An 11008-nucleotide genomic window follows, 5' to 3' on the forward strand; every position below is an offset into this window, starting at 1 on the left:
TCTCCTAAAGCATGGCCCTGAGATCTGGACACAGTGCTCCAGCTGAGGCCTCCTCCGTGCCAAATAGCTAGGAGAGTGACCTCCCATGTCTGCCGTACGTCTCCTACCACGCCCCAGGGCTATGCCCTCTTACTGAAGGGCTTTGTGTCTGAGATCGCTTCTCTCCTAGGCTACGTCTACACAACGAGTTTTTTTGGCAACAAATATGCTAACGAGGGACTCTATGACACGCAATGTCATTTGCATATTTTCTGCCGATCCGTTTTTGTGCTCGGGGTTTGTGCGCAAAACCAAGCCATGTGGATGTTTACTTTTTGTGCAAAAAACCCCCTTTTCCCACAAGATCCCTATTTCTGCAAAAAGGCCGACCGATCTTGTGCAAAAAGGGGCTTTTGCCTAAAAAGAAAACATCCACATGGCTTGTTTTTGCGTGTTCTTGCGAAAAAACTTGTGGCGCGTCTACACTCTACGTGTGTTCTTGCAGAAGTAAATTTGCAGTAAAGCATCAGAGAACAGGGCTCCTTGCACAGGAGTTATTCCTCTCCCGACGATGACTAAGCCCCCTTTGTGCAAGAGCTGTTGTGCAAGAAGGCAGCGTGGACGGGCACCAGGGGCTTCTTGACCAAGACACTTTTATGGCTAAAATGACCATCAGAGCTTTCTTGCACAAGAGAGCGTTCACACTGCCATGGACGCTCTTGTGCAAAAGCCTATGGCAGGGTGGAGGCACTCTTGCACGAGACCTTTTGCGCAAGAACTCCGGCGTGAAACAGCTCTCGTGCAAGAAGCCTGCAGTGTAGGGCAGGGAGCAGCCTATGAGGGAGGGGGAGGGACCCCTAGTAATGGCTCAAACTTCCCAGGGGGGTGGCCAGAGGCAGGACATTTGCCTGGCAGGGTGGGGGGGGGGGGCGGTGACCTCACAGGGGCTTTGGGCAGCCCTCAGCATATAAGGCAAAGGGCAGGTGGGGAGGTGGTGACCTCACAGAGGGACCCACATCTCAGGCTGATAAAAGCGGGGGGCGGGCCCAGGGGACTTTGGAGACCCCCGGTTGCTTTAGCTCTGGTGCGTCTCCTCCTCACGGTTCGTTCGCGTTCTGTGAGTTCCACATCCCGACACCTTTGTGACGAAGGTAAGAGCCCCCAGGGGTTGGATCCCGCCCGGGGCCGGCTGGGTTCCAGGCAGGCCCAGCCCTCGGTCAAGGGCCAGAAGGTGATTCCTCACCTGGGCTGCGTCCTTAGCGCCACTGGGGCTTTCTCCTGGTTGGTTTCCCTTTTCCTCCATCCCCCCACATTTCTGCTCTGTTCTTGCCTCCTCTGTGACCTTCCCTTGCTGCCTCCCCCAGCTTGGGACCCAACAGACTAGCTGAAGGACGGGGGGTGGTTTGCAGGAGCCGTGGGGTGGGGGATGCAGCCCCCATTGTGGGGACTGGGGAGGTGGGGCTGGAACAAGTCTATGCCGGTGTCTTTGGGGAGAACGCTCCACCCCCCACACCTTAGATTCTCCCCTGATTGGCCAAGAAGGGGCTGTTGATGGGCAGGAGACTCGTGGAATGAGGAGTAACGGTAGTTTGAACTAGGAAGCCTAGTTCGAACTACCTAGTTCGTGCCCCGTGTAGCCGCGCTGCACGGGGTTCGAACGAGCGGGGTTTTAAAAATGGCGGCTCCCCGCTTATGCAAATGAAGCCCGGGAAATTCAAATCCCGGGCTTCATTTGCAAGTGCGGTATGCCTACATTACCCTCCTAGTTCGAACTAGCGGGGTAGTGTAGACATACCCTCAGGTCCTTGCAGTGCCTGTGCAAGACCGAACCGATAAGCAAGGGGCCATTTGGGGGCTGGGGGCAGTCGCTCTGGGGAGCTGGAACCCCTGGATTTGGTTCATCAGGCTGCGCCCCAAGCTCCCCTTTGCTCCCCTCATTTGCAGCATGGCCAAACGTTTTCGGCTGTGGTTCAAGAAAGCCCTGAAGATGGCCCCAGGGCCGGTGGGGAGCAGCTTCTCCGTCCCCGCGGGCGGGGAAGCTGGATCCCACCAGCTCGGGGCGACTCGCCCACCGGCCAGGCCCCCCCGGACCTGGCTCCAGAGGCGGCTGGGCAGGCGGGACCCAGCCCAGCGGGGGAGCCGGGTAGGGTGGCTCCAGGGCCTCCTCTGTGGAGAGAAACACCTGCCCCGGGAGCCCAGCCCCCATTACCACCAGGGGGCATCGCCCTGCCCGGCCCCCGGGGACCTGCCAGTCTCCGGGAGCCCCCAGCCCATCGCTCCCCGCACCAGCCCCTGCAGCTGTGGGTCCAGGTCCGTCAGCAGCAGCGCCTGGGCCTCCAGCTGCAGCCGGGCCACCTCGCGCAGCCGCTCAGACCCAGGTGAGGGGCCGTGAACACGCTGGGCCCAGGGGCTCACCCAGTACCCGGGGGGGGGGGTGGGGAGGGGCAGCCCCAGTGTCTGCCCCGCAGCCAGGGCAATGGATGGGGGGGGGCTGCTTGGCTCTCTTGTTCCTGGTGGGGGCTCTGCTAAGGGCGTTGGCAGATGTGAGGGTGGAAGGGGGATGGGTCCCTGCGAGGGGCGTGTGGGGCCCAACCTGCCCTGGGTCCCTGACATGGGTGCGCGTGACCCCTGCTGGCCGCTGGAGTCACCCTGGTCCCTTCCCTCCCGCACAGAGCCCCCCTGCGCCTCGGCGGAGCTCTGCCAGGAGCGGGTGGACTCCCGGGTGGAGGAAGGGGCCATCTACGACATCGAAGAGCAGCTCCACACCCGGGACACGGTAGGAACCTTCTCCACACGGGGGGGACCCGAGATTGTCCGGCCCCTTCCCAGCACGCCCCCCCCCCCTCCGGGAGGGGCTTGTCCCTGGGGATCCCCCTGGGGCCCCTTCTCCTGCATGACCTGGACCCCCCAAGCTGGGGGCTCTTGTCATGCACCAGCTGGGCCCCCACAAGCCTGAGGCAGCAGTTGGGGGGGGAGTGTGGGTGCTTGGACAACCAGCAGCTCCCACCTCCACTCCTGGGAGACCTGAGCCCTGCAGCTGTCCGTGGGGGGCAGGCAGGCCCCAGGCTCACAGACTCTCTCTGGGGTGCAGAGCCCAGCCGCCCTGCAGCGGTTCCTCTTGGCCATCCCCCTCGCCTGCCTCGCCGCCCTCCAAAGGGGCGAGGACACCCTGGCGCCGCGCTGCTGCAAGGACACCATGATGGCCAGGATCATTGTAAGCGAGTCGCGGCAGCCGGGAGGAGGGAAGGGGATACGTGGGGTGGACAGGGGTCTGCCTGGGCCATGGCTGCGGGTGGGGGTGCTGGAAATGGGATGGGTGGAGCCAGGAGGGCTGGAGGTGGACATGGGGAGGGTGGGTGGGGATGCTGGAGGAGGGAGGGACACAGAAATGGGGCAGGTGTGGGGTGCCGGACAGGAAGGGGGATTCGGGACAGGGAGGGGTCTCCCCGGGCCATGGGGGGCTGGAAGGGAGCCGAGCGGGCTGCTGGGGATGCGCCTGGGGAGCAGGGATGAGGAGGTTCAGAGGCTGGTCACCAGGGCAGGGAGGGGCAGGAGACGGCCTGGGGACAAGGATTGAGTTGGTCCCGGTTTGGGAGGGGGGTGCTGGGAGGGGCCCTGTGTCGGGCAGGGGGGCTACAGGGCAGCGGGAGGCAGTGGGGTTGGATCCTGCTGGGTGGGGGCGCTGGCCGCGTGAGCGTCTCTTGGGGGCCCAGCCTCACACGCCCCTTTGTCTCCTTGGGTCTCACAGGAGATCATGGAGGACTCGCCCCCCCGCTGGTCTTGGCCGACTGCCTCAACGCCGCCTGCAGCCTCAGGTACCGACCCCCCCCCCCCCCGCCGACTCCCCCAGAGCAGATCCCCTGGCCAGGGAGTGGGAAAGTCTCTGTCTCCTGCTGCTGAATTAACAGTCTCTGCCCCTCTCTCCTGCCAGCACCTTGCAGCCTCCCCTGCGGGCCCAGCTCCTGAGCCCCCTGCTGACGGCGGCCGTGGGACAGACAGTGTCTGGGGACTGGCAGCAGGAGCCCATCCACACTCAGGTACGTCCCTCTGGGCCCTGCTCCCGGGCTGGGCTGGAGCTCCAGAGAGGAGGGGGGGGGGCAGAGGGAGGGAAGAAGCTGCAGGTTTGGATCCTTCCCTCCAGGGTTCCCGTTGCTCTCCCGGGGGGCCCGTCCCTTCCATGCCCAGCCTGGGCTCCTCCCTGCTCTGCGAGGCGGCTCAGACCCTGCTCTAGGCTGCACCCCGGAGCCAGCGGGTGGCCTGGATTCCCCAACCCCCCTCTGACCCAGGGCTCCCCCTTGTCTTGCAGCAGTTCATCCGGGCCCTTCCCTACGACCTCCAGGCCCTACTGGCGAGCCTCCTCGCCGAGTCCCCAGACACCGCCCGGCTGCAGCTCATAATGGAGGTGAGCCCCGTGGGGGGGACGGGGCCATTGTCCCTGCTTCCTCGGGGGGGGGCCGAGAGAGGAGCAGTGTCAGTGGCTGGGGGGGGGCACAGTCCGAGAGGAGCCCCAGGCTCTGCCCAGAACCGGCACCTCCCTATGGGTCCTGACCTGCCTCTTTCCCCCCCAGCACCTGAGCCCGTGGCTGGAGTCCCGCCTGCCCCAGGAGCGAGCCAGGGCCCTTGGCAGCACCACGGCCCTGCTGGGAGTCGCCACCACCCTCCCGGGGTTTGACGTAAGTGACCTCGGAGCCGGGGGGTCTGGGGCTGCAGGGCGCGGGGCTGGGAGCGTCCCCGGGAGGCAGAGGCAGGGCCGGGAATGGGCCGGGAATGGGCCGCGTTCTCCTTTCCCCGGGGAGGGGCGACCCTGGGCCCTTCAGGGGGGCTCTTGAGGGACTGGGCCTGGGGACTGGGGAGTGGCCGTCAGTGGATCCCCTTGTTCCACCCCCGGAGTGACCCTTCAGTCGGGGCCATTGCTCAGGGTTGTCTCCTCGCAAGGCCGGCCCCGCCCCGCCCCGCCCCGGGAGGTGTCTCTGTCCGTCCCCCTAGCTCAGACCCGCCTCGGCGGCCGTTTGCATGGGACGTGCAGCCCCAGGATGCTGAGGGACCCCCCCTCTTCTCTCCCCTCAGAACTCCGCCGACTGGCCGAGGATGGGTCACCACGTGGCCCAGCTGGGCCTTTTTATTTCGGACCCATCCGAAGACGTCAGCCGGCTGGCCCGGGAGGGGGTGCACAGCCTGTATCAACTCCTCCTGCACCACAGGGGTAAGGAACCCAGCCGGGACCTGGGCCCCAGGGACACCCTGAGGGTGCCGGCGGCGGGGGGAGGGGACCCAGCCCTTTTCCCCCAGGCTGGCCCAAGGGGGGATGCGTCCCTCTGTGTTCCCCTTCTGCCCCCTGTGCCCCTCCATTTGCCCAGGGATGCCTGCAGGGACCCGTGGGAGGGGAAGGGCTCAGACCTGCCAGCAGAATGACCCTGTTGTGTCTCTTGCAGGCCTCAACATCGACCAGGCAGAGGACCTGTGGTGCAGACACTACTACAAAGAAAGATGGGTCCTGGCTCACAGCAACAGCGTGAGGGTGGGAGAGGTAAGGACGCGCTGCCAGGGCAGGGCAGGGCTCGGGGGTGGGGCTGGCTGGGGCCCTCGTGGGGGTAGGAGGGTCTTGGGGGCAGGAGGAAGCTGTGACCTGGGGCAGGGGTTGGGGTGCCGGGTGAGGAGAGCGTCTGGGTGCAGGGTCTGGAAGGGAGTTTGGGGGAGGAGGAAGCTGTCCTAGCCCCAGGAGTTGGGGCCGGGCTCTGGGCCGTCAGCTGAAACCTCCTGTGCTCTTGATTCCAGGTCTTTGGGCAGCTCTTCACAGCAGAGCAGGAGAATTGCTTTTTGGACAAGGCTCTGCTCGCTGCCCGCTCCCCCCTGCGGCGCCCCAGCCAGGCCGGGCTGGTCCTGGCCCACGCCCTGCATGGGCAGGCCCATCAGCTCCTGGAATACATGGTGAGCAGCCGGAGCAGATCAGGAGAGTGGGGCAGGGCCAGGGTCTCCTTCCCATCCCCTCAGGGAGTCCCCCGCCCCTTTCCTCAGGCTGCCCCCACCCCACGTCCCTGCTGGCAGAATCCCTCCTGCCCCTGCGAGCGTCCCTGGGGGTGGGGAGGCTCTGAACACAGAAACTGTCCTAGGAGGCGGGAGGGGTCCGAGGTGTCAGGAGCTCTGGGGGGGGGGGGGGTCAGGAGCTCACCCTGCGGGCCTGACGGGGGTGACCAGAGAGCAGGGGGGAGGAGGGTGGAAATGCTGGGGGGGCCAGTTCCCCTGAGTCCCCAGGGATGAATGTGACGGATTCTGCTTCCCTTGCAGCAGGAAGACACCCAGTGAGAGCAGCAAGAGCTGAGGAGCCAGCAGCTGCGTCCCCCTCCCCCCAACCCTCCCAATTGTATTGAATTGTATTTACATTCTCATTAAACAATGTTTCAAAACACATTTGGATCAGGCTTGGTCAATAATTTGTAATGGGGGGGCCATTTTGGCAACTGATCAAGGGCCACATTTCTACCGAGGGCTTTGGGGTCTGGGACGGGGCGGTTGGGTGCAGAAGGGAGCTTAGGGGTGGAGCCTGGGTGCAGGGGGGGGGGTATGATCTGGGGCGGTGGATAGGGGTGCAGGGTCCAGGAGGAGGTATGGGCGCAGGAGAGGACTCTGGCCTGGGGGAGGGGCTCTAGAGGGGTGCAGGGTCAGGGAGGGAGCTGTGACCTGGGTGAAGGGGGAGCAGAAGGTTTGGGGGAGGGGGTGCGGGTGCCAGAGAGGAGTCTGGCCTGGGGGAGGGGTGTCGGGGGGGTGCAGGGTCAGGGAGGGAGCTGTGACCTGGGTGAAGGGGGAGCAGAGGGTTTGGGGGAGGGGGTGCAGGTGCCAGAGAGGAGTCTGGCCTGGGGGAGGGGTGTCGGGGGGTGCAGGGTCAGGGAGGGAGCTGTGATCTGAGGGAATGGGGGACGCAGGTTCAGGTGGTCGCCTGGGACAGGCAGTCGGGGAGGGGACGTGGGCGCCAGGGGCAGGCTCTGGCTGCGGAGGTGCCTACCTAGGCAGCTGCGTATGGGGGAGCCCGACTGTCACCTGAGGGGATGGGGGAGCTCAATTTTCAACTGTGGGGAATGGAGGAAATACTGTGGAGTGGAGGGAGCGAGATGGGGGGGGCTGAATTGTTCCCGGAGGGGAGATCTCCCTGGCTTGGGGGGGGGGGCGTTTCCAGCAAAGCCCTCACATAAGAGGGGGACAGACGGGGGGAGGGAGAGGACGGGGATGGGCAGGGCAGGTGGAAATGGGGAGGGGCAGGAGAAGGGAAGGGGGAGGAGATGGAGGAGAGCAGGGGACAGGAGTGGGGGTGGGGATGAGGAGCAGGACAGAGGCAGGGCAGTGGTGGTGATGGCTGAGCGATGAGAACAGCTCGCAGGGAGCTTAAAGCCAGCAGATGCTTTTCGGCAGAGTTGCCATTTGCCCTGGCGGCTTTGCCAGAATAGCTGTGCCAGCGGGGGGGGGGGGGCTTTTGCCACACACCCAAGCCAAGCCAGCTGTGGCGGCAAAGCCTTGTGATGTAACCTAAGCCCTTGGCAAGGTCGGGATCAACCTGCTCTGACAATTTCTCGGACCGGCGGGATGAGAAACAAGGATCGTGCAGGGAGATGGGGATGACTAGGAAGCGAATCCAGGTGTGGGGGGAATATCCTGGGTTGGAGGGTCAGTCGATACCCCCGCCTGCCACTGTCTGCCGGGGCTCTGCCCGCAAGATGGAACCAACAGCTGAGTTTGCTTTTCTGCCCCGTCGTGGGCACAAAAGGCCCAGAGCAGCCTCCTGCTATCTTGGAGGAAAGGGGCCAAAGTTCAGGAAGCAGGTGCCAGGCTGGGCTGGAATCCGCGAGCGCCGCTTTTGCTTTGCCCTTCCTGGAAGCTGGGCTGCAGGTGAGTGGTGGTTTCATCTCTGCTCTTGGGGTGTTTCTTGTGGGTTCCGAGTGTGGATCTGAGAGCGGCTGCGCAGGGGCAGTGTCATGAACGAGCTGTAAGCGTTACAGCCCCTTCTGCGCAGGCTGGCTCCAGCCTCCCGTCTGTCTCCAAGCCCTGGGGGAGAGGCGGGAGGCCAGCAGCATGGCCTAGTGGAGGGGGCAGGGGGTTGGGCGTAAGAACTCCCGGGTTCTAATCTAATGCCACCTAGTGACTAAGGCACAGAGTTGTGTGTTAGACCCTTGCTTCTCAATTCTGCGCTCACTCTCGCGCTGGTGACCTTGGAGAGGCCTTTCAGGTCTCCCTTTCCCTGTCCATCAAAGGCAGGCAAGTGCAATGTAATGCCCTGGAGCAAGTGCTTTGGGACGTGTCGCACAAGTGTGCCTGGCTCACAAGCGTGTCAGCACAGGTGTGTAAAAGCGTGACGAAGGCTTTGAGATCGATGCCGAAGGCGTGTGAGGCTGTGGCTGGCCAAGTGACAGGGAAATGAAAGGTCGGAGTTTGGACAGTTAGATTTTATGGTAATACACTGAGACGAAGCACTTTGGGCGTATATACGATAACGTCTTTCCAAGTGCGTTAGTTCAAGCCGTGTCCTAGGAGCCAAGAGGTGAGACAAACATGCTTGGTCCTGTCTCGGTGCAGGGGTGGACTAGATCAGTGCTTCTCGACCAGTGGTACGAGTCCCCTTAAAGGTACTCAAGAGATGTCTGGGGGACACGTCAACACAACTGAAATTTGGAGAAAACTGAATTTTAGTTTTCAGTTTGACAGCGCTTTATTCTTTTTGTACCTTTTACACCCAAAAATGCCATCGCCCGCCCGGCTACGATGCAGTTGTTTAAACAAATGTGTTGCAACGGTAGAAAAAAATTGTGTGTGTCTGAAAACTGTAGGTACTGGGGGTACTTACACATTTTTTTTTAAAGGGGGTACATTATAAAAAAAGTTTGCGAAACACTGGACCTATCATGGTCCCTTCCACTCAGACTTTTCTATGATTCTGTGACAGGGGTGGGTGATAATTTTCAGAAGGGGGCCACTTAATGGATTTTGGTATGGGGTCATAGGCCGGCTCCACCCACAGAAGGGGCGGAGCCTGAGGCAGAAGGGGCGGTGTTGTGGACTAGCCCACCCTCAGAGTTCTCCGTGGCTGAGGCTTTCAATTAAAAGCACAGAAAAGAGCTCACAGCTTTGCCACTACTGGCAGCTGTCCAGCGTTGCTACAGCTTTTTAAAGGGCTCGTGGCTCCCGCCCCTGCCGTAACCATGAGCCGTGAATCATTTAAAATCGGATCCTGCTGCCTGAGTCCCCACTTAGAATTCAGCGGCATGGGCAGCAGGATCTAAACACAAAGTGGCCAGATCACAGTGTTAGGTGGGTTGCATCTTACCCAGCCCTGTTCTCTGAGCTGGTTTCGAAACCTCCGTGTCCTCCTTGTGGTCTGACAGCTGCAGTTTTACTGCCTGTCTCTCCTCTCATGGCCCAGCCTAGCCGCAGCTAATGGACTAACTCAGGTTAGCATCACCTGCCCTGTCTTGGTGACTCTTCACAACTGAATGGCCTGTAAGGCATCGTGCTGGTCTTCTGATCTCTTGGTGACTCCTCTGCCTTCTGTTTATTTCTTTCTCCCTAGCTGGCCGATCGAGTCAAACCCTGTCAGTGCGTGAAGGCCCCAGGAATTACGAGTGCGATGGTCTCCCATGCCCAAGGTAATCGGCTGGCTAGTAATGGATGGGCTGCTTGGTTATCAGGTTAGGCTGCACAAGCCAGGTCTATGGGACCCCATGGCCAGCTGGCACCTGGTTCACAGGGAGGCAGCTGTACTAATCTGAAAATGGCTGGAGGACACCACCATCATTAGGCTCCAGAGTTACAGCACTTGCTCTTCTTGGAGCTACTTGTCCGAGGCAGGCAGCACAGCTTAGCAGCTCATTGGGATGTCTTCTTTTTAGTTGTGAGATCTGGGCACTTTAGAATGGCTGTAGCAATTGAAAGCAAAGGCGCACAGCTATAGGCATGTAGTTTCCAGCTTTATTTACCTAGGTGGCTGATTCCAGGAAGCAAGGGTGTGTGTGTGTGGGGGGGGAGGGTCCTGTACAGAGGGTTCCCTATGCCCCTCTGCTTTCATGGCTGTGCGACTGCCATCAGGTGGATTAGAACCTGGGACTGTTGGAGCTTAGGGCAGGAGCTGCTACAGCTTGAGTTATAAGTCAGTTGCCTCTCAGCATAGGCTGAAGAGCTCCCTTGTAATAATTGCTTGCTGGACGTGGTCTCAGTGCCACTCCATAGGATAGTGACCCACATCAGGTGGGTGGGTTACAGCTGCAGCCCTGCTCCCAGCATGCGGATCTGCTCTCTGGGCGGCGTCTATAACTCTGTGGCTGCAGCCCTGCTCCCAGGACTGGATCTGCTCTCTGCCCATTGGCGTGCGCAGCACATTTCATTAGGGTGTGCACCCAAAGAATGTTTTTAAATGTACTCTTTGACCCCCTTGACCCCCGTTAGCCACGCCCCTGACCCCCGTTAGCCACGCCTCCTGACCCCCATTAGCCACGCCCCCTGACCCCCATTACCAAGCCTCTGGAGGTAACACTTTCAGGGCAATATGGACACATGACCAGAAATAAAAGGTGTCATGTGACCTCCCCCCCCCCAAGGACTTTTCCCACCATCCACTTACCAATAGGGATTAGTTTGGCCCTCACCAAACCCCCCCTCGTGTAACGATCCTGCAATTGCATTAACCCAACGTGTGAGACATTAACTCGGGGGGTGGAGAGGCTGGGGGAAGTGTTCCCTCTAAGAGTTTCCTCCCATGAGCACAATACATTTTGTGTTGTGCACCAGTACTGAGTTTGTGGCTTGTTTGGATGTGTCAGTGTGGCACCCAAGTTATTCATAAATATCTTATGAACCACTTACCTGTCCCCTCTGCTGCCCTGTCTCCTTCCCTTCCTCCATCAGCTCCCCTGGTGCCTGCTGCCCCCCAATCCCTCACCCACCTCTGCTGCCCTGACTCCTGCCCTTCTCACTGCCCTCGGCCTTCCCGAGACCTGCCCCCTCCAGCAGCCTTTCTCTCTCCCCCTGTGCCCACTCCTCCAGTAGCCCC

At 61.4% G+C, this 11008-nt stretch overlaps 1 protein-coding gene across 1 annotated transcript in view; it reads left to right on the top strand.

Annotated features, from left to right (window-relative positions):
* LOC142823388 (uncharacterized) overlaps positions 1–10056 on the top strand; it is a 115789-nt gene extending 105733 nt beyond the window's left edge. Inside the window, exons 5-7 of the mRNA XM_089770418.1 lie at positions 3911–4016; positions 4286–4453; positions 10048–10056. Coding sequence (XP_089626544.1) covers positions 3911–4016; positions 4286–4453; positions 10048–10056 — 283 coding nt within the window. The remainder of the gene's footprint in view (positions 1–3910; positions 4017–4285; positions 4454–10047) is intronic.
* The last annotated feature ends 952 nt before the right edge of the window (positions 10057–11008 follow it).

This window comes from Pelodiscus sinensis, chromosome 18 (assembly GCF_052426305.1).
Source record: "Pelodiscus sinensis isolate ZL-2025 chromosome 18, ASM5242630v1, whole genome shotgun sequence".
Classification (NCBI taxonomy): domain Eukaryota; kingdom Metazoa; phylum Chordata; order Testudines; family Trionychidae; genus Pelodiscus; species Pelodiscus sinensis.